This window comes from Macrotis lagotis, chromosome 2 (assembly GCF_037893015.1).
Source record: "Macrotis lagotis isolate mMagLag1 chromosome 2, bilby.v1.9.chrom.fasta, whole genome shotgun sequence".
Taxonomy (NCBI): domain Eukaryota; kingdom Metazoa; phylum Chordata; class Mammalia; order Peramelemorphia; family Peramelidae; genus Macrotis; species Macrotis lagotis.
In genome coordinates this window covers 157,615,898-157,639,817 of record NC_133659.1, presented here as the reverse complement: position 1 = coordinate 157,639,817, position 23,920 = coordinate 157,615,898, and the positions used below count along the sequence as shown (strand labels likewise).

Here is a 23,920-nt window from a genome sequence, read left to right as displayed (position 1 = left end):
GAATTTTTTTTTACCCCTTCATCCAAGTTCTCATCCTGTCATGATCTAGATTCTTACAATCTGTTACTATCCATCACAGAACTGGCTATAATAGCAGTAGCAGTAAGGCCATAGAATAGAGTGATTGACCCAACAAAGGGACAAATGAAACAGTTGATGGGCAACAAAAAAGGCTCCTCTGGAACCTGCCATAGGGGTTGAGTTGTCTATAGAGAAATGAAGAACTGAGGTCTGAATTGCTATTCTGCTGGCTTCTGCTGAATGAACAGGAGGGACCACAGGAAGAGGAACATGAGCAGAAGTCAGAGCCATTCCAATAATCAGCAATGTCAGCAAATTCTGACAGGGAGACCATTCACAGTGGGGTAGGAGTGATGGAGGAGGCAGCAGGGTCTCAGCTGGAAACTGTGATCCCAGGTGGGGCTTGAGGCTGTTAACAGCCACATCTTTCTGACATGTGAGGGGAGGCAAATTGGAGCTGGAAGTGGATGGGAGAACATAAATCCCCAGCCCCAGGGTGACACATCCCCAGATTGGAACCACATTTTTAAATAAATGAAACTACCAGGGTGAAAGTCATCTCAGCTGACAATAAACCAGGAGAGCACGCTGTGCTGAAAGGGAAAATGGAGAGTTTCTAATAACCAAATTATAAAATATATATATCTAGCTGGGGTAATAAAATGTGGGAGGAACATGAATTTTTCACAATGTAGTCGCCTATGATACAGTTGTCAACGGCACCTGCCAACAGACATGAGCAATGTGGATATAGTCTGGGAAGGGAAGGTGGAGTACTTGAAGAGAAATGATGATGTGAGTGAGGGGTGGGGTTGGAATGAGTAGAGCAGCTGAAAGCCTACCATCAGGATTCTGCGAGTCTGCATCCTTGGGAATGGTATATAGGTCATAGGTGCTGTTTTCTAGGTTGCTAGCTCTCTGAAAAAGAGGGTAGTGAGATTATCAATTGAAAGAATACAACAAAGTTCTTTGATCTAACAGAGTAAAAAATATTTCTTTTTCAAACATGTAATATTCTGAATATCTGATTTCAACATAGCCTGCCTCTCCCCTCCCTGAGATGTGTGAAGAATGTACATATAGGTGGGGTTTATAAGGACCTTGGGTTTATAGGGTCCTTTTTCAAAAATTTTCACATATACACAATAGGACTCTTCCTTCTAAAACCTTGAAAATTTAGGATAACCATAGGCAGTATTCTTTTTCAATTTTACAAATCATCAACCTGAAGGACAGATGGGAGAAAGAAATCTTTCCATGTCTCAGAGCAAATAGGCAAGTAATCTGTTTTGTTTTAGAGTGCCATATTCCCTACTTCCAGTATTCTTCAGTAAACAGAAAAAAATAAAAAAATGTTTATTTAGAAAAGAAGCTGTCATTGAAGAGTTATCTAAAAAAATATGGGTTGCAGTAAAGAGAAAAATTAGCAATAGAGACCATAAAACAAAATTAGAGTAGGAACACTGGTCTCATTATTATAATTTGGCAGCAAGGGGATTAATATTGGAGATATTATTTTTACTGCAATTTGGGTTGCAAGAAGTAGAGATGGTTATGTGGGGGGGGGGGTGCTGGAAATATCTCCTCTTAACAATCTATTAATTCTCTGACCCACTCTCCTACTCTGATCTAGTGAGATCAGGTTAAATGCTTCCTGGGTTAAGTCCAAACATACAGTTAAACATCATCAATTTAAAAGAAAATTGTTCTTTTGAAAATCTACGACATTTTATACTTCACAGGATAAGAATAAATTCACCATTGCTAGGGTATAAACCATTCAACAATCATTCACCTATGACAATGGGACTAATACTTCAAGAAATCATAAACTAAGCATCTATAGGAAAAAGAAAGCATTCAAATCCTATATATACCCTGAGATTCAAGAGTCCACCTCAATGGTGATTACTCACTGTGCATAGTAGGACGGCATTTTCTGCTGGGTTATAAGACATGTTGAACACTGGAAATTTGGAACCACTAGGGAGATGCAAGAAGAGGAAATTGAATAGAAAAATCAGAGTACAACTGAGAAAATTCAGTTTTGCATTTGTGAATTTCTCTCAAGGTTGCATTTACTTTCTTTCTATCTAACCTTCTAACTTGAATCCTTTTTTCCCTAAGTAAAAAGCTTTTAATAAAACAAACTCAGCATATCCTGAGTCAGTGAACAGAAGGTTGTGGCAACAACTGAGAAAGGACAGGTTGCAAGGGAATGGGATCAATTTAGTTGAGATCTAAATTCCTACACACAATTACAATTGACACCACAGAGCAACATGACTTGATTTGTCTCTGGCAGTTTTCTCTAGTTCCTTGGAACGTTTATATCAACCCAACTTTTATTGCAGAAATATTGGCAGAGGACAACAAACCCCCCCATGCCAAAGTTTGTCACTATGAATGTTTCAGCATGTTGATGCAGCTGGCTTTCTGAGAGGACAGTGCCTTTTGCTAAGAGTCCCAAGGGTTATCACATCATCTGTGTTTGAGGTTGTATATATTGTTGATGGGTGGTGTAAAAATGAGGGAAGAGTATTGTATCAATTGAATACAAAAAGAACTTTCCACTCAGAACATATTCAACTACCTCTTGGGCTGATCCTATCTAAAGAGAATGTGATATCACCAAGTTGGGGTACTCTATTAAAAGAGAATTTACCTGTGTCTAAGAACAGAAAGATAAGTCAAGACTAAGGCAGTAGAGTTCATTGTCCCAGGAGTTATTAGCTCAAATTGATAGTTCTATATCTAAGGATCTGAACAAACCCATCCTCAGGTATATTATAATTACCCTCCTTGTTCACCCCACTGAGATATAAAATGGGTAGCATCAAGAATATCCAAACTATGATATGGGTGAAAAAAGAATCCCAAATGCTATTTAAATAACTATCAGATGAAAGCCCATGATAGATCTGGTCCTTTACAGACTGGTATTAAGAAGGCTGAAGAATTAACTGGTCAACTTTAAATCAGACTTACCTCCTCAACTGCATGACAGCAACATCTTTAGAGCTATTAAAATCTAGCTGGCGCAAAAATCTATCCTTGACATAATGTAGCATGTTGCCATGAACAGCATAAGCTGGTCGCTCCCGTTCTAGTTTAAAAACAATCATGCCACCATCATGACCTGGATGGAAGAAGAATGGGTGATCTGGGTCAGATTCAGAAGGTAAGGAACAGACAAGACTGAGGAAAGGGTTGAGATTGGTAAGGTTCAGGGTTGCCTCTTTGAAATTTCCAATCATGCTTATACTCTTGGAGGCTAGGTAGAACAAGTACACTCTCTCTTCCAAATGACAATCTTTCAAATACTTGAAGAAAATTATCATATTCCTTTCATTTTCCCCTCTCCTCCCAGCAAGGCTTCTATTCTCCAGGTTAAAAAGATCTTAAGGTGGGCAGCTAGGTGGTGCAGTGGATAGAGCACCAGCCCTGGAGTCAGGAGGACCTGCATTCAAATGTGACCTCAGACACTTAAAGATTGCCTAGCTGTGTGACCTTGGGCAAGTCACTCAACTCCATTGCCTTAAGAAAGCTCTAAGTTCTTTCAAGTGATCTTGACATGACATGATTCTAAGCCCCAGGAGCCTAAGAAAAAGATTTGAAAAACTTGATTATTGTCTACTAGCTTCTTACACTATCATAAGGAGATCTAGTAGCCTTCTACTGCTTTTCTCTTTTGGTCTGAAAAGGAGAACTAATGCATATGGTTTAAGATTCCTTAAGACCTGGGGCAGCTAGGTGGCACAGTGGATAGAGCACCAACCCTGGAGTCAGGAGTACCTGAGTTCAAATCTGGCCTCAGACACTTAATAATTACCTAGCTGTGTGGCCTTGGGCAAGCCACTTAACCCTATTTGCCTTGCAAAAAAAAACCCCCCTAAAAAAAAAAGATTCTTAAGACCAGTCATTTCCCAAATATATAGAGAACTGAGTCAAATTTATAAAAATACAAGTCATTCTCCAACTGATTAATGGTTAAAGGATATGAAAAGGTAGTTTTCAGAAGAAATCAAAGCTATCTACAATCTCATGAAAAAATACTTTAAATCGTTATTGACTGAAGAAATGCAAATTAAAATAATCCTGTGGCACCACCTCACACCTATTGGGTTGGCTAATATGACAGAAAAGAAAAATGACAAACATTAGAACGGGGATATGTAAAAACTGGGACACTAATGCATGCTGGTGGAATTGTAAACTGATCCAACCATTCCAGAAAGCAATTTTGAACTATGCCCAACAGGTTATACCCTCCCTTAGCAATCCTACTACTAGGTCCATATCACAAAGAGTCCTAAAAAAAAAAAAAAAAAAAAGGAAAAGAATCTATGAGTACAAAAATATCCACAGTAATTTTTTTGTGTGGTGGCTAAGAATTAGAAATTGAGGATCATCAGTTGAGGAATGGCTGAACAAGTTGTGGTCTATAATTTGTGACAGAATACTGTAAGAATTAATGTAAGAGTTGTAATAAATGATGAATAGGATGCTTCCCTGCAAAGACTTATGTAAACTGATAAAGTCAAGTAAGTAGAACCAGGAGACATTCACAGTAACAGCAATATTGTATGATGATCAACTGTGAATGACTTAACTATTCTCAACAATCCAATTACCCAAGACAATTCTGAAGGACTTATACTGAAAAATGCTTTCTCTTACCAGAGAAAGAACTGATGGGAGTCTGAATGCAAATTAGACTTTTAAAATTTTTATTTTTCCTGATTTTTCTTTGGTCTAGGTTTTCTTTCACAACATGACTGCTATAAATATTTTGCCAGACTGTATATGTAAAACCTATATTAAATTGTTTGTCTTCTCATTGGGCTGGGGGGGGTAAGATGGAGGGAGAAAATTTGGAACTCAAAATAAAAAAAAGTCAAATATTAAAAATTATTTTCACATGTAAATGGGGGAAAAAAACTTAAAACAACAACAACAAAAAACAATTCTCAAAACTAGGAATCAACATTGAATAAGATATGGACAGAGAAAGCATGTGTTTTGCCAGTGCAATTCAAAGTAGGTAGCTCTCTGAGAAAATAGGACATCTTCTTTCCCAAGACTGGAGGAAAAAATAAACTAAAAATCTAACCAGTTGGCTCTGAGTATCTTGCTTTCTCCCAAGTTAACATACTGTATGTCTCCTCAGAAAAGTGATGGAGAATAACTCTCTTCTGTAAACTCTGAAGCATAATGGAAAGGGAAGAAAAAGGGCTCTTACCTGCAGCAAAAAGGTTGAGGTTGGGATGGGCAGCTAGAACCCAGAAACGGTCATGGTCTCTACGGAAGGTCTGAACTCCAGTCCTATTGTGGTTTAGGAGAAAAAAAAAATACAAAAGCAATACCCAGTTTCCTATAAATCTTCAATGTAAAAAATAAAAAGCTAACAAACTGAGGGAATCAAACCAGGACCAACATATTAAACATACCAAAGTAAAGATGACCAAGGTTATTGAGGTAGCATGGTATGGACAAGAGTGCTGGACTCAGAATCAGGAAAACCTAAGTTGAAATCCTGCCTAAAACACTTACTAGCTGTGTGACCCTGGGCAAGGAATTTAACCTCCATGATTTGTTTTCTCACCTATAAAATGAGGGGATTGGATTCAGTAACCTCTAAGGTTCCTTTCAGCTTTAAGGCTATGATTCTATGACAGCTGAACAATACTGACCCTATCAAGAGACCATAATGTTTTTTTCAATTTCTCCATTTCAAGCATGTTTTCTTTTTATTCATTCTTTTAATCATTCATTTTATTTTCAACATTCATTTAAGCTTTCTCCCTTCCCACGCCCCTTCCCTCTCCCCATCCTGATATTATAAGTTATACATATACAATCACGTAACATATATTTCCATTTTGGTCGTGCTGTGAAAGAAGAATCAGAACAAAAGGGAAAAAAGCAAAAAAGCAAAATTAAAAAGGTGAAGATAATATGCTTTTATCTTCAAAAATATTTTCATTTTTGGATTTCCTTACTTCTTAAACTCACCATAGACTGGAAGGAAAAAAAAAAATCTTGTTTAAATAGAGAGTAATGAAGGCCAGATCTGGAGATCCACCTGTCAATGTCCCTTCAAACTTATAGTCCTTGGTCTGATTTTCTAAATGCTAACAATAATGGATGGACAAATGAAAATTTCTTAGTATAGTTAAAGAGAAAAGATCATACCATACTACTTTCCTTTATGTTCCTAGGACATCTATCTATCCTTATCCCTAATATTAAGTCAACCACAAACTATCTTACCGTTTTGACATATCCCACACTCGGATACTTTTATCTTCAGAATTACTGAGGATGAGTTCCTGGCGAGGGTGGAAGACAGCACAGGAGACATTGTTGTAGTGACCACGGCAAGTATCTACTTCCCAAGCCTTAGATTCTGCAGGAATAAAATCAGAACTAGATCACCAGAAGTACCCTCTCCCTGCTCTTCTACTGTCAATGAAATTGGCTATGTGATTGTGAACTGTTTTCAACCAAATACTCAGCAACAGAACAAAGAACTGTACTAGTAGCTTTAATTGATCAGTATATCTCTTCCTTCTCAAGTCTCTTCAAATTTCAAAATTTTTACTTCCCTTTTAAACACTTCTCTTCTTATTCAAATTCTACAAGGTCAAACTGCTATTCTAAAAAGAAAGGGAAGAGGACAATTTCTATTTCAGGATTAACATGAAGAAGAGAAGCTTGTATCTTCTTATCTGCAGACAGTAGGAGAGCACATCACAAAGCCTAGGGTCCCTTGTTCCCAGGAGTGGAGTGGCCTACTCACCATTCATACGCCAAATCTTCACTTGACGATCATCAGCTCCAGACACAATGAGAGGCATAGTAGGGTGGAAGGCAGCCCAGTTAACTCCACGATCATGACCCTAGCAGAAGTCATGTAGAAGTGACTCTTTTAACAGTTTTGCAAATGATAGCTTGCCCAAAGTAAATCACTGATTCATGATAGATGATAAAAAAGAATGCTAGTGTCACTGATTTTTCTCCTGTGAATAAAATCCTGGAATCATGATTCTCTAAAATTCTGAAATGAAGAGCACCATTTCAGGTTGTTCAGCATTACCAACCTGCACAGTAAGGTCCCTAAATTTCCTTCCTTCTCTATTATATTTTTTGCCCTACCATAAATTGCTTTTCCCCCTTTATATACTCTACATTTCAGTCAAACTAGATTATTGGCTATTTCCTGAGTTTTCCATGCCACCTCCTCTCTCATATCTTAAATGTGTTCCTTATTTTTACTTTCCATGATCCTCATGGCCCCTTCAAGGCTCCACTTATGTGACATTTCCTCTGTGAAGTTTTCCCTAACTCTCTTACTTCTCAGTCATCTCCAACCTCTTAGTGTTCACAACGTAGCCCCCCAGTAATATGTAAGCTCTTTGAAGGTAGAGATCATTGTTTTTATCTGTCTCCATGTTACTTAGTTATTATCCAGTTTTTAATTTTTGCATGTAAAATGTTTTGTTTCCTTAAATAAGGAGAAAGATCATGTCTATCCCTTCTTTGTATTGCCCCAATTCAACTATGAATTGTACCCAATCAGTCTCAAGGTGATATCAATAAGTATTTGTTGAAAGATTGTCTGGATTTCTTACAAAAGTCTTGGAAAAAAGTTTTAGTTTTGTGATGGCAGGTGGAGGTTATGATCCAATCTCTCACCCTTTTTCTCCTCATATTTACACAGTGAAGTAACTATCCTCAGGACCAATAAGGCCACTTAATCCCTTTCCAGGGAATCTATGTCTAATCATTGGGTCCAGAAACAGTACCTCCAAAACATGTTTTACGACAGCATCCGTTGTTCCAAAGAGATCAACCCCTGTTATTCCCCTCACATCTGACTCCACAGCTCCAGGGGAAAGATTCTTCTTCCTCAGACCTTTGAGGCATGAAGCGTAGGCATGGGGGAAGCAAATATAATGTTACCAAAACAGTAAATCATCAGAGGTGAGGAGGGCACAGTGATAGACAGTCATTTAAGAAAAAGAGGGGAAAGAAAACGAGATGGGAGAAGAGAAACCACAAGAATATTGATCCAATTCTTTCCTTAAAATGTTCAATATGGGCAAGAGTACATAAAAAACAATAATCACACGTCAGAGCTTTGCTTGACACTTTGGCTGTATCATAATTTATAAACAATCAGAGATTGAAATGGACCTTAGAGATCATCTAGCCCAAACTATCTTTTTATAGATGAGGAAGTTGAGAATCATTTGGGTGATGTGACTTAGTTATAGTTATAAGCTACTAAGTGGCAGAATTAGAACTTAAATCCAAATCCTCTTACCCTAAATAAAGTGTTCTCTTCACCTATATTATGTTCTTTCTTTAAAAGATTTCTTTGTCAAGTCCAGAATCATCAAAAAAAAATCCATTTTAAAAAAACTTCAGGGGTGGCTAGGTGGCGCAGTGAATAGAGCACCGGCCTGGGAGTCAAGAGTACCTGGGTTCAAATACGACCTCAGACACTTAATAATTACCTAGCCATGTGGCCTTGGGCAAGCCACTTAACCCCATTGCCTTGAAAAATCTAAAAACAAAACAAAACAAAAAAAAAAAACTTCAAAAAGTTTCTAAAACATTTTTCCAATCCTAATCTGAGCAGCACTTTTAAAAGATTCATTCCCTTCTATAAGCCTACACTTTCCCCACACTGTTTCCAATTATTGAAAAATTTGGAAATGTGAATTTTCCCCCATTTCATAAAGTTCAAAAAGAAACTCTGTGGGAAGGTCATTTTTGGAAATCTTTGTTTTTGTTTTTGAGGCAATATGGGTTAAGTGATTTGCCCAGAGTCATACAGCTACTAAGTTTCTGTTCACACATTTGAATTCAGGTACTCCTAACTCTATTCATTTAGCCACCTAGCTGCCCTAGAGATTTTTAAAGCAATGATTTTTCAGGGAATGCAAAGAATTTTCAAAAGGATCTCAGAGATTGTTGCTATGAAGTTTGAAATACTATCTAGAAAAGATTTACATGAATTGATGCTGATTGAAGTGAGCAGAACCATGAGAACATTTGTACACAGTAACAGCAAAATTATATTATGATCAACTCTGAGACCTGCTCTTCTCAACAAATCAGTGATTGAAGACAATCTTTTTTTTTTAAAGTTTTTGCAAGGCAGTGGGATTAAGTGACTTGCCCAAGGTCAAATGGCCTAGGTAATTAAATGTCTGAGGCCAAATTTGAACTCAGGTCTTCCTGACTCCAGGGCTGATGCTCTATCCACTGGCCCACTTAGCTGCCCCCACATCCATAGAAAGAACTATGGAATCTGAATGGAGATCGAAGCATACTATTTTCTTTTTAATTTTTCTGTTTTTTCTTTCTTGTAGTTTTCCCTTTTGTTCTGATTCTTCTTTTACAACATGACTAATAGGGAGAAATGTTTGGCAGGACTGTAAAAACATAAGCTATATCAGATTGCTTGCTATCTTGGAGAGGGGGAAGGGAAGGGAGGGAGGGAGAAAAACTGGGAACTCAAAATCTTATAAAAAAATGAATGCTGAAAACTTATCTTTACATGTAATTGGACAAAAATATTATTAAGGCCAAAAAAAAAAAAAGGGAAAGAAATAACTGTCCATGGCCTGGTTAAATAGAGTAAAAGCAGGTCTCCTACTAAGGTCTAGGAGGTATATAGCCTAAATTAAATTTGTTATTAAGCAAATTATTTGGACATTTAAAAGACCACCCATCTAGAAGGAGCTATCATACCAATTTACAACATGGAAAGGAAAACTAAAGTAATATTATTCTAAATCAAAAGCTCTATTAGTATAGGGCCCACCTGTCTTTAAAAATCATTCATAGATCATGATTCTTTGAAGCCAGAGACAAGATCAAGATGATACATTATGTAGATAATGCTTTATGGTTTTTTTTTAAGGTTTTTGCTAAGCAATGGGGTTAAGTGGTTGTTCAAGGCCACACAGCTAGGTAATTATTAAGTGTCTGAGACCAGATTTGAACCCAGGTACTCCTGACTTCAGGGCCGGTGCTTTATCCACTGTGCCACCTAGCCACCCCATGCTTTATGATTTTCAAAGAGTTTTCATATTCATTATTGCATTTGAGTCTCGTGGAACTCTGAATTAGGAAGAGGACATGAGCAAACAGGATCATTAGGGCTAAATAAGTTGGCCAAGGTTATACTTATTAAAATTGAAAGAGGTGGTAGGATTACAACTCTGCTCTTCTACTCCAATAATGACTTTTAAAACACTCAGCATTCAAAAAAACAGTGTCTTTGAAATCCTTCTTGTCCTGTTCTTCCTAAGATAAAACAGTTAAGTTGCTACATGTCTAAAATTTAGTAGATACAGGAAAAACTCAAGTCACTTGAATAGTCATGCTTCAATAAATTTTTAAAGAAGTACTAATATTTCTTGCCATACAGGAGACCAGATGGGAACAGCAGTAAACCAGGTGAAAAAGATGAGATACAGATTTATCTTGTACCTTGTACCTAGCTGAGCAGTGTAAAAAACTAGAGTCAACAGGTTGAGAGAAACAAAGCTAATGCTTTCAAAAAATCTTTCAAGGCTTGATAAATAGATTATCACAGGGTACTGTCCTTTTGATTATTAATCCTGTCCCTTTAACAGGATCTGTCAGCTTTCTTTAATGATCTTGATGCATGAAACAGAATCAAAGGAAAGCACAAAGATAGACAGCTGGGAGGAACTTCACCTCCAATAAACATCTACAAATACATTAAAAGGGAAAGCTCTATGACAGAGTGGAAGCCTTTGTTGCACTTGCATGTAATGATCCAGGAAAGGGGGAGGGGAAAAGTGGACTGATGAATAGTGACAGGCAGTGAAAAGAAATTCGGAAAGAAATACTTGAGCCTTTGACAAACCACTCGTCAAGACTGAACGACAGATGGAAAATTTCTGCAGCAGCTACACAAATCCAGAGGGAAGAGTAGACACACTCAGAACGGACCAGTTTGGCGCACTCTCCAAATGGGGGGGGGAATAGTGTGTGTGTGTGGGGGAGGTTAGGTGGGTGAGGAAAGAATGTGGATAAATTCTGGCATCTGATTAAGAGATTTTAATACAGAGGCATTCCAAAGACAGATTAGTTACATGAGCTTGGCATGCAAAGGGTTAAGCATGTAAAAGAATTAAAATATTAGTTCACACAAAACTCAAGCTGGAGAAATAGCCAATTTTTCCCTGATAAGGTACTGAAAAGTTTATTTATATTAACCAAAAGCTGCTGCTAAGCTGAGGCCTTGAAAGATTCAAATTCTTAGAAAGGAGGAGGCAGGGCTATTCTCTGGAGGTTAAACAAGATAAATAACATCTTGCTGTCAAAGCCATTCCATGTTGTCATTCATAGGGTTGTCCCCTTTTTTTCAGGACAGACTCAAGAAAAATGAGTAGGGGAATTCATATTATATTTCAGTTGTTCTGTCATTTTATTTTCAATCAAATAATTGTACCCAGATTCAGAAGTCACAAATTGTCTCTAAAATATTAACAGCATTGACTCTAGAAAAGTCCCAGCTCCTATCCTAGTGGTATGAATCTAACTTGTTCATCTATGCTTGTGATCCCTTGAATAAAAACAAAAAAGTAGTACAGAAGAGAGTCCAGAAGGTTCTGGGAAAGGGGAGGAACTTGGGCAAGAGCTCACTCTTCCTCTTGGGTTAAGAGATTATTGGGAATGAAGAGAGAAACAGAAGCTACTTTGCAAACTTTAGGCACAAACTGGAGGATGGCGAGGGGGAATATTAACATTAGTACCAAAGCTAGCAAGAAATCTCTCACTGTGGCAGATATCCTAGGTTATGACCCACTTGTCCATGCATTGTATGTTGCTAGGAGCTAGCACACAGCACCACCAGGGATAAGCCACCTCTTTCTCTCTTTTTTTTTTTCAGATCCAGAGTCCCTTTGGTGGAGAATCTGTCTCTCCACACAAAAGCTGAAGAAAAATGAGTACCAATAATCTCGGCTTCCATGTCCCAAAGCCAAGAGGTTATTCTGCATTTTAACTGCCCTAACTTGGTTTAGTTTGGCCCCAGGGAACAGAATATACTGGCACCAGGTACTGTGTGCACTGCCCCCTGGGGTGAACAGAGCTGAGCTCTAAATGACCATCACAGAAACCACTAGAAAAGGGTGGGCTAAGTTCCAGTCTTATTTGGCTACTGGATCCTCAGAGAGAAAGAGAGGCAGAGGCAGGGGCAGGGAGTATATGTGGTGGAAAGCTGCAGCTAGGTTACTGGGAGAATGGATATTAAATTCCCCCATGTTGGCAGTGAGGAGAGGACATAGACTCTGAGAGCTTCATAGTGCCTATGCCTAGCTCCTCCTGTTGGCATGGCTGGTCCTGTGTCTGGGTAATGTACTTCAAATGGCACAATCAGTCTGGTGGAAAACTGCAATGGCAAATGTTGCTCCAACCTCACCCCACTTGCACCTAGAATCACTTTTGTAAGAGACTTTGTACCAGTCCTAACCCCAATTCTTGCAAAAACTTCAACAGAGCCTGTAGAATCTGCAGGTGGTGCTCTTAAAACCCTGCTTCCATAGCTTGAATTATATACTACATCTAGTCTTTAAGGAATTGAGATGGGCAAATTCCAAATTATGCACTGGGGGTACCAACTTCTCAACTTGCTCTAGTTGTTACTGTTTACTAACAGCTGGAGTATCAGTTAGTATTCCCTTGCCTCAGCACACCCTGATCTGCTGATCTGCAGAGCAGCTGGAAGAGGATGAGCTAGTTTTCATATCTATAGAATACTGACTGTTTACTTAGCCTGAAGGTCTTGGGTAAGCATCCTAAGAAGCCTTTCCCCTTAAATTCCAGGACAGGGGACAGGATTCTACCACTAACCCTTTATAGCATGGAATTTCTAAGGATTGTCAGGAGCCCTAGAGCTCCATAAATAAATAACACAGAGATATCCCATCAAGCTGACAGAAGTAATTAGGCAGGTAGTCCTGCATTTGGGTCTGTAGCTTCTTATTTTTTCACAAAACAAAGTTCTTTTCATAACCTCCAACATTTTGTTTCTCTTCTAGGTGGTATCCTTTCCCCATATGTATTTTCTGTCTAATTTGAAAAGTAAATTCTAAGGGAAGCGATAACTACCAAAATGAAACACCATCTAAATTACATTAGTGTCTCAAAGCCTGTTTATGTTATGAAATGGAATAATGATTATTAGCACAACTAACCCCAAACTCTTAACTGTAGAATTCCTCAGCTTAAGGATTTTCCTCTGCCTGTGAATGGTTTGACAAAAAAGTCACCATATCTACATGATAACTGGGGTCAGTTATTCCTAATGGTTTCAAGTTTTTTTTAAAAGCTGACTTATCTGAACTGAAATTTTCTTCACAGTCAGGACTATGAATATTTCCATAATTGCTTATCTCAGAAATTAGTATCCAATGACAAAGAACAGCATGCAAGGTGATTCTGGGTAATAAGGCTCCATACAAAAGTGCTGACATCTCTCAAATCAGTTTCCAATGTCCCTTTTACAAGTAAACCATTCTCACTGCTTAGGGCAATTGCAGTTTCTCATCCAGTTTGATCATACAGTCCCCTGAACTTGAGTAGCTCACCAGAAATATCCCAAACACGAACAGTCTGGTCCAGGCTTGCTGACACCACCAGGTCTTCTGAAGGGTGGAATTGGGCACACATCACATAGTGGTTGTGTCCTGTTAGCACACTGTAAGAGGAGAAAACAATCAAATCAAAAAGATATTCAGAGACTCTCAACCTAAAGATCATTCCCCACAGAGAAGATTTTGGGCCTTTACTAATAGGTCTTACTACTCTTTACTGTCTAAATATTACTGATTGCAAAGAATTATAATTTTGTTACCTTCAAACACCAGAGCATATTTAAACTATTTGAAAATATAGCAGTGACCTAAGATACATATTTGCCATACTTCACATCTCTCCCAAAGAAAATCACTTCAAAGTGATCTAGTATAACCCTCTCAATATCTCACTGAAAATTCCTGGGGCAGTGAGGATCAACCTTAATGGACTTGCTCACTCCATCAGTGTTATAATCAGGGACAATTTTAGGGTATCTGTGATGGAGATTACCACCCGTATCCAGAGAAAAAACTGTGGAGTTTAAACAAAAACCAAAGATTATTATCATCAATTTTTTTTTAAAAAAGTTGTCTTATGTACTGTATAATTTTGCTATCTCTAATATTTTATTTCTTCCTCAAGTATGTATTTTTTCTCAACACATTCAATTTTGATTAATGCATATCATGGAAAGAATGTAAAGATGATCAGATTGCCTTCTGTTGGGGGAAAGGCAGAGGGAAATTATAAAATTCAAAACTTTACAAAAAAGATTGGTAGAAACTATTTTATAATTGGAAAACAAAATATTTATATATATTAAAAAAAATTCCTTGGACAGCTGGGTGGCACAGTGAATAGAGTGCCAGCTGTGGAGTCAGGGGGACCTGAGTTCAAATCTGGTCTCAGACACTTAATAATTACTTAGCTGTGTGACCTAGATTAAGTCATGTAACCCCACTGCCTTGTAAAAACCAGAGAGAGAGAGAGAGAGAGAGAGAGAGAGAGAGAGAGAGAGAGAGAGAGAGAGATGAAAGATAATTCCACATAGGATCCTAGCCAAAATGACAGGCATAAGATGTCTAAATCCTAGCACAAGGACTTGGGTTTTCATCTTCCTAATTTGGCAGTTTTCATTTCACTTTAGAATATATACTCTCTTAGCTGTCATACTAAACCCTGTCACCTATCTAGGGGGAAAAAAAAAGGATGCCAAACATTCCTGGCTGACCTTCCATATATAGCTAAAATTCTATAATTATAAACATCTTGAAAATGTGATCAGTAATTAACTAATATTTCATAATCCCCTTGGGAAGAGGGTCAGAATGATATCGATGTACTCTATAATGTAGCAGATTAAAGTATTGAGGAGGTTAAGGTTCCAGGGAATTATCTGCCTCCTTTATTACCAGACACAGGTCCTGGACTGCCAGTTCCAGACACGGATGGTCTGATCATCTGAGGCACTCAGAATCCAAGGATATTCCTGAAAGATATACAAGAAACAGGGATTTATCATGCAACCCCTATTACTTTTCCTCTTATCATTATTATTCTGGATTCATTCCAATGACTAAAGTTTTAGTTATATCTACTTGGAGCTACTAAATTAAGGCTTTGGGCAAATATGGTATTCCAAGAGACTGAACCCAGGAAAGAGACTCTTTTCCTATGAACTTTAAGTCTGTATTTTATTTAGCACTCTAAGAATATAAGACATTGTATTATAGATACAAAAAGGAGTTAGAGAATTGTTTAGGATGAATTCCCATAGATAAAGAGATCAGCACCATCAACAAAGAATGCAATTTTAGTTACAAGTAGTAATAACTAGTCAGCCCATAAGAAGATACAATTGTTGCCATTCCTTGCCTTGACATTTGTAATTTAATTGCATAATAGGCACTTATTTATTGTTAATGAATGACTGGTTAAGCACCTACTCTGTGTAAGGTGCCATTTTAGTAGCTGAAGGTAATTTAAACAAAAACGAAATAATACTTGCCCAAAAGGAGTTAAGTAAACATACTGTATTACAAATAATATGTACACAGATAATAGTAATATAAGATTTGCAGAGCAATTTATAGATATTATTTTACTGGAGCTTCATAACATATTTATGAAGTTGATACTACAAAATGTTATCTTCCCTGCTTCACAGATCAGGAAACTGAGGGTCAAAGGGGCTAATAAAGTTGGTAAATGCCAGAAGTGGGATTCGAACTCATTTCTTTCCAACTCCTAAATCTGGAGCTCTATCACAACATGTAAAATACAAGATAATCTGAAGAGTAAAAATGCACTAATAATTGCCTTGAATGAAGTTATGGATTCTAAGAGATAGTGGTAAGGAGTGAATAGGTTTCAGACATGAGGAAAGGCACTGAAATAGGAAAGAGAACAATGAGTTAAGGGAACAGTTGTGGATTGGTTGGTTTGGCTTGAATATAGAATGCATGAAAGAGAATTATATGAAATAATTCTAGAAAGGTAGGTGGCAGCCAAGCATGATAACTTGCTCTAAACAAGGACTATATAATTTATTTATTAAAGTATGAAAGTATCAAATTAGTCTTGACTGCCTAGATTATTTTGATGACTATTATTATTAATCTTGAATATTTTAGTTGCCTTTTACCTTATCCTACCCACTTTCTCAAAATGTTTTTCAATGAAATCATAGAGGTAGAAAAAAATCATCAAACTACTCAATAGAAAGGACTTCAGTTCTCAACAATGAAATTATTTAAATAGACCTATGTCTCTCTTTCTCAGTATGCATTTGTCCCAGGAGGCAGAAGCAAAAACTGGTAAGATGCATATTAAATTTTAATTACTTGCCTTAAGTAAATATATATATTTGAAGAATTATATTGCAATGAAGCTTTCTTAACGTGAGATTAGCCCACAGATTCCTTTTTTTTGCCTTTCAAAGCTGGCAAATCCAAATCAAATTCCCACTGCTTTCTTAAATGAAAATTGTTTCAGTAACAAAGTTAGAAATAAACACAACCCTGGATTCTTCCTTCTGTGGAAGAAAATAGGATGGCAAAAGAATCAACTACAATACAATGACTCCAGAAAAAGTGAAGAGTAAAATATGCTCAAACACTGTTCATTTTGTTAAAATAACTTCTCAAAGGTGTCTAGATGGGAGACTTGTGTGAAGGAAGAAACAGACAAATGTTAAAAAGAGGGGTTACCATAGATACTCACATGATGAAAAAATGTGGTACGGATATAATCTAGGTGCCCAAGCAATGTGAAGAGACAGCGCCGAAGTTTATAATTCCAGACCTAGATGGAAGAGTAAAATGAACAAAGAATGTTTATGTAATATGTGGACACCAAGACTCTCCTAGATACATACACACACACACACACACACACACAGACACTGCTGGAGTCCCATGTTTCCTAACATACTTATTTGGCTTTAGCTTTTTACATCACTTTTTTTTTGCAAGGCAAATGGGGTTAAGTGGCTTGGTCAAGGCCACACAGCTAGGTAATTATTAAGTGTCTGAGACCAGATTTGAACCCAGGTACTCCTGACTCCAGGGCCAGTGCTTTATCTAATGCGCCACCTAGCTACCCCACTTACATCACATTCTTACATTTGAATCAGTCTAAGAGCTATGATTGAGGAAGAAGTGGAAGAAGTAGACAGAGGACATATAGATCATCCCAGGGAATCTAGGGAGGAGGAACAACAAAATTCAGGGACTGAGAGATGGAAAAATATTTTCTCTATCTGGAAAACTAATAGAATAATGAATTAAAATATTTACAGAAATTTTTTTTGTAGTAACAAAGAACTAGAAGAGTAGGTATCCACTGACTGAAGAACTGAATAAATTATGATTTCCACTGAGATCATGACTTCAGAGAGTTGAATGGTATAGCACAGGAAATATAACTTCAGACATTTCAAATAATGGACTGATTGTTTTTGCCTGATCAAGCTTACTCGTCAAAAGCAGTAGTGGTGAAGGGGAAGATGGGTGGGGTGAGGGTGGTTCCCAGAGGGAGAATAGGGGAAGTAAAGAGAGTCAATGGGAAGTAATAAAGATACATCAAAAAATTAAAAACTAAAACTAAAATTTTAGGGTAAAGTATTGACCTAAGCCTCAACATGACACTCCTTCCCATCAGCAGGACATAGGGCCCTTATATCCCAATCCATTGGAGGTCTCAAAATTCAACCCATTTGAGGAAATAATGTGTATTACAAGGGTAACTCAGCAAAGAATGCAGCATTTAGTAGATAAAGAAAATCAAGAGCGGCTCATACTGACACCAATTTTTTTTAAAAACCTTTAATTTGATCAAAGATGGTGCAGATAGTCAAACTTCCACACTCTTACTTCATAAAATGAAATAATACCTGCCTGCAAGAAGCTTAGATTCTATTAGGGTATAATAACACATACAAATAATAATAAAAATTTCTATTCAAAAATCACTTTATGATTTGTAAAGCACTTTATATATATTATCTTACTGGAGCCTCACAACAAAGTTATGAGGTAGATACTACAAATGTTATCCCATCTTCACAGATCAGGAAACTGAAGGTCAAATGGGCTGACTTATCCATACTCCTACAGTTAGTAAATATCAGAGATAGAATTCAAACATAGGTTTCTTGACTCTAATTCTAGTGTTCTATCCACATATCACATAAATATAAGGCAACAATTGCTTTAAAGTTTCAGATTCAAGAATGTTTGTGCTTATAAACTTCAGTCTTTCCTGAATATAATAGCTCCCCAAACTATCAAATATCAAAGGTTTACTAGAATGGCAGTAATTTAACAATGTCTTTAATTTCCTCCTCTGTCTCTCTTCTTTCGAAAAAAAGAGTAACAGGGAATGAAGAACTCCATATAGGTGATTTTGTTCTAAAAAACTGAAGTTTACTTTTGAAAATGTTAACTTTTGTTACATATTTTAATTCTTTTTGATAAAACTTCTTCCAAAATGTCAAATGCTTCTCTTTTTTTCTAAACTGCATGTACCAAGTGTAATCAATTTGTTGTTGAAGAGTCAAGATCATTATTATGAAAATAAATGAGCTACTGATCCCAATGAAAGGGACCAGGTTTATAGTGCTGAAAAAAATGCAAAGCAGAAAACAAGTCAACAAGCATATATTAAATATTTAATATTCATCAGGCACTGCACTAAGCTCTATAGTTCTGTCTCATATGATCACATCTATCTTTGGTCATAAAATTTTTTCTCGTTGGTAGTTGAACAGCACTTTGTAGCTCCTTTATGAATTTACCATGTACTTTTCTATTATTAATATGTATGTACATACACACATACACTGCATCCCTTTGAAGGTACATATTTTATTCATTTTTTTGTATATTTCCCAGGTTTAAAATAGTGCTCATTACATAGTATATGCATAACAGATGTTAATTGAATTAAAAAATTGTTGTTGCATAATGTTGCTATAATTTGGGGACTGAGAGCTGTCCCTGCTTACCCACACAAAGTAAAGTACTTTTTTGTGTAATTACTCTGGGTCAACTATTTATGATTTACATTTTTTCCCATTTATTTCAAAGTTTACAGTTGCCTGCCTGCTAGTTCAAATTGCCAGAAGAGATTTAATTAAGTGAGGTTTCCCTGTTCCTCTCACTATTCCCAACTTTCTCACATTCTGACAATTTTCCCTATGTTCTCTCTACCTTGATCTTATAATCATCTCCTCCAGAGACGAAGAGTGGCTGCTGTTTGTGGAAATCAATGCCTCTTACAGGACCTAGTAAAGTGAAAACAGAAAAAATATGTTAAAGGAGTTATAAATGTCTACCTTCCAGGGAAATCCCTATTCAGTATTAAATAGCCCCATCTAAACCATTACCTTTTAAAATCCAATTTAATACCAAAGAATTTAAGTTCAAGTGATTTTCTGATTAAGAGTGACAACAAATGGACCATCACATGTGCTACACTGGAAGGCCTCTAGTGAATTGAAAAATTCTCTACAATTTTTCTAAGAAAACAGGATAAAAAATTATAAAGGCTAAGAGAGTTAAGATGTCCTCAGATTTATTCCAGTAGCAAGAGCAATAATAATAATAATAATAATAATAATAAAAATAGCTGACTAAATAATACTTTTAGATTTTAAAGCACTTTACCTATATTATCTCATTTGATCACAACAACTCTGCAAGGTAGATTATGTAACTATATCATTCTCATTTTATAGATGGGAAAATAAAGTTTCAGAGACGTTAAATGACTTGCCTACCATCACACAGATACTAATAGCATCACAGGCAGTATCTGAAGACAAATCTCACCTAACTCCAAACCCAGCTCTCATTCCGTTATACCACTGTACCTCTCAAATCATCCATGGGGAAAAAACTAACAGATTCACTGAAATTTTGAAGCTGGATGCTACAAACATCTTTAGACTTAATCTTTTTTTTTTTCATGGAATTCTTTTGCAGTCTATCAAGCCCTCTCAGAGTGTCATTTTTAAAAGAATGAAATAAAATGCACAGGACCATAAAGGAAACCATTTACATTAAAATATCATATTGAAACATTTTCTTAAAAAGGTATTATGGACTCCAGGTTAAAAACCACTTCTTTGGAACTTATTCTCTTACCATCATGCTCATCAAATTTGTCAATGAGGGTACACATTCGATAATCCCACAGCTGGATGACTCCATTGTGAAGACTAGTCAAGATCCAGGGACGTTTGGGGTGAAAGCTGAGTCCTGGGAAGAGTGACATGGAGAACAACAATGAAACAGGCCTAATTTAAGACACTATTCACTATTCAGGCATGAAAAAATCACCTGGTCCTCAGATTTCAAACCAATTTACTCCTGCCTATCAGAAGAAGAGTATCTCTTCTCACTCCCAGAAAAATGAAACCTCTATATTCCTTATGGAATTTGGAGCTATCCCAGTAGAAATCAAAACATCTCAGAACCCTAGAATTTCAAATTTGGAATGTATTTCTGAGGTCATCTAATCCAACACATACTTCACCTAGAATCATTTCTACATTAGGCCTAAGTGATCATTTAGCCTTCCAGAGAAGGGCAATTCAATTCTAAGGCAGCTCCTTTCACTTTTTGTCAGCACTAATTGTTTTGAAATAAAATCCACCTGTTGCTCCTAGTTTTGCCCTCTGAGGTCAAAAATACAGTCACTGAAATACTTGGGAGTTGCTATTAAGTTCTCCCTAATTCTTTCTTCTTCTAACTAAATATCCTCATTTCCTTTGATTGGTCATCACACAACCAGGTCTTCATTTCCTCTGGATACTCTTCAGCTTATAAATGACCTTAAAATGTGATGTCCAACCCTAACAGCAACATGGGGGTGATGATCAATCTTAATGGACTTGCTCATTTCATCAGTGCAACAATCAGGGACAATTTTAGGGTATCTGCAATGGAGAATACCATCTGTATCCAAATAAAGAATTGTGGAGTTTAAACAAAGACCAAGACTATTACCTCTAATTTTTTTTAAAAAGGTATCTTAATTTTGCTATCTCTCTTTTTTTTTAGGTTTTTGCAAGGCAAACGGGGTTAAGTGGCTTGCCCAAGGTCACACAGCTGGGTAATTATTAAGTCTCTGAGACCGGATTTGAACCCAGGTACTCCTGACTCCAGGGCCGGTGCTTTATCCACTACGCCACCTAGCCGCCCCTTAATTTTGCCATCTCTTATATTTTATTTTTTCCTTAAGGATATGATTTCTCTCTCAATTTTGATCAATGTATAGCATGGAAACAATGTAAATACTATCAGACTGCCTTCTGTGGGGGTGGGGGGAGGGAAGTGAGATGGAGAAAAATTGTAAAATTCAAAAAATAATGAAAAAAAAAAGAAAAAGAAATGTGATGTACAAAAAAGGAATGCCATACTCTAGATGTATTCTGAGCATGTCAGAGATCAACAGGATTATCACCTTCATTCTGCACATTATACCTCTAAATGCTGCCTCAAGACCCAATAATTATCATACTATTAATTTCAAACTGAGCTTGTAATACATTAAATAACCAAGAGCTTAAATAAGAAAATTGTTGCCTAGTCATGTCTTTTTTCCATCTTCAGCCTGTAAGGTTGATTTTTTAAAATGTTGATTTTGATGATGATATTTATTTATTTTTAGAGCCCATGTGTTTTATTTCTTTAAATAGTCTAATTTCTTTATTAATTTTTCCAACTACATATAATAGTAGTTTTAAACAATCATTTTTTAAAGATTTTTTCCTCCCTCCCCTTCCCCTGAGAGAAAGCAATGTAATATAGCTTCTATGTCTATAACCATGATAAACATAAATCCATATTAATCACGTAATATAAAAAGAATCACAACCAAACAAGAAAAAAATGACATAATTCATAAGACAACTTTTTTTTTTTAATAGAAGATAGTAAACTTAGGTCTACATTTAAACTTCACAGTTCCTTCTCTGGATATGGATAGTATTCTCCATCATAAGTCTTTTTTAGTATCATGTTTGATTACTGTATGGCAGAAATGATTGTCTATCATAGTTGACTAAAGGTTAATTTTAAAAAAATTTAAGTAATGGACTTTATATTTTCCTTAAAAGAATTAGTTATGACAGATTTTGTGCAACATTCCAGACAGTTAATATCTTTTTGGATCCTGATGTCAATTTGAACTCATTTGACATACTTGTAATGAATTTATAGGAGAATATAGGTTATATCTTTTATAATGTACCTACATTATGAATGGGTTTGAAAGTTATTGATAGACCAATGTTTTTGTGTGATCTAGCCTGTAATCAATGTATCAATAAGCATTTATCAATTGCTTGCACAATCCTAAGTACTGGGGATATAAAAATAAAAAACAATCTTTGTCCTCAAGAAACTTTCATTTTAATGGAGGAAGGAAAATATTTCAACTGATGGAGGTAAGGCAGTAGATATTTAGAACAAGGGAATCAAGAAAGATCTAATGAAAGAAGTGCTATCTGAGGTAAGCCTTGAAGGGGGTTGGTTCTACTAATGGAATTGAGGAGAGTGAACATTCTAGTCAAAAGTAGAGCTAACATAAAGGCACAGAGGTAAGGAGATACAACTGTGTACCAAGAACAGCAAGTCTAGATATAGCACAGCATATGCTATATTAGGTAAGAGAGGATAAGCTATTAGTAATATTATCTCTCTTCATTATACTTTTTTTCAGATAAGTCAAAAAGATGGTTATATTTTAGCTCTCATTTATTCAGAAATAAGGCCTTTGGGGAACAGATGGCTTACTTTTGGTCATATACAAGAGCTGAACACTCTGGATGGGATTTCTACCTACAATGCTTTCTCTAGAAATCATGATGGTACACCAAGGGTTTCTGTACTTTTTAATGATCCAAAAGTTCTTGTAACATTTATTTGTTCAGAATATTTTCTATTTTTCTACAACTAATTCCTTGTCACCAAAGATCATAAAAACCTTAAATGTACTTTATGAAAATCAAGATCTTTATAAGAATCTGAGAAACTAGGAATGACCCCATATAGTTCCAGTTCTTACTAAACCTAAAAGATGGGATTTAATTTTCAAAGTCCTTGCAAAGTCCTCCTCTACCTTTTCCTTCCTGTTCATATTTTATTATGGAATCCCTGACAGAATTCCAGGATGCATACCCTTTCTCTTCCCATCTCCACACCTAGTTGGTCTTTATAAAAAGTCTTCAATCTTTATTAAAAATCTTCAAGTTTCAGGGTGGCTAGGTGGTGCAGTGGATAGATCCTGAGTTCAAATCTGCCCTCAGATACTTAATAATTACCTAGTTGTGTGGCCTTGGGCAAGCAACTTAACCCCCTTTGCCTTGCAAAAACCTAAGAAAAAAATCTTCAAATTTCAAAGAACAGATATAAGGAGGAGAGGAAAATGAGAAAAGGAAATAAGCCTTTATATATGCCAGAAAAGTATGTGTCAGGCACTGTGCTAAGTGTGTTCTCCGAATATGACCTCATTTGCTCCTCACAACAACTTTTTGAGGAAGGAGTTATTGTTTTCTCCATTATGCAGGAGAGAAAACTAAGGCAATCCGAGGTCGAATGACTTGCCCAGAGTAACAAAGCTAGTAAGTGTCAGGGGTCACATTTGAATTCAGATCTCTCCTGACTGCCCAGGCCCTCTACCAGTAGACACACAAGGCAGTCTGGGGGCAGAAGGCATCATGATGAAGGCAAGGCAGTCTCTCCAAGCGATCAGTCCTTGTATT

The 23,920-nt window shown here is 36.6% G+C and overlaps 1 protein-coding gene and 1 long non-coding RNA gene across 3 annotated transcripts in view; one reads left to right on the top strand and one right to left on the bottom strand.

Annotated features, from left to right (window-relative positions):
* The window catches only part of LOC141513351 (uncharacterized), a 32,987-nt gene extending 18,308 nt beyond the window's left edge, over positions 1-14,679 (top strand). Inside the window, exons 2-3 of one of the 2 annotated variants that reach the window (XR_012475773.1) lie at positions 11,963-12,129; positions 13,113-14,679. This is a non-coding gene — a long non-coding RNA (uncharacterized LOC141513351). Of the gene's footprint in view, positions 1-11,962 lie in introns of both variants that reach the window. The other variant, XR_012475772.1, reaches the window with a different exon arrangement.
* Positions 1-23,920, bottom strand: part of COPA (COPI coat complex subunit alpha) — a 40,116-nt gene that overhangs the window by 15,580 nt on the left and 616 nt on the right. Inside the window, exons 2-13 of the mRNA XM_074223080.1 lie at positions 20,298-20,411; positions 19,362-19,435; positions 16,873-16,953; positions 15,063-15,139; positions 13,662-13,771; positions 7,830-7,939; positions 6,824-6,923; positions 6,295-6,430; positions 5,264-5,346; positions 3,010-3,160; positions 1,938-2,004; positions 864-939 (exon numbers count right to left, since the gene is read on the bottom strand). Of these exons, the coding sequence (XP_074079181.1) occupies positions 864-939; positions 1,938-2,004; positions 3,010-3,160; positions 5,264-5,346; positions 6,295-6,430; positions 6,824-6,923; positions 7,830-7,939; positions 13,662-13,771; positions 15,063-15,139; positions 16,873-16,953; positions 19,362-19,435; positions 20,298-20,411 (1,179 nt within the window). The remainder of the gene's footprint in view (positions 1-863; positions 940-1,937; positions 2,005-3,009; positions 3,161-5,263; positions 5,347-6,294; positions 6,431-6,823; positions 6,924-7,829; positions 7,940-13,661; positions 13,772-15,062; positions 15,140-16,872; positions 16,954-19,361; positions 19,436-20,297; positions 20,412-23,920) is intronic.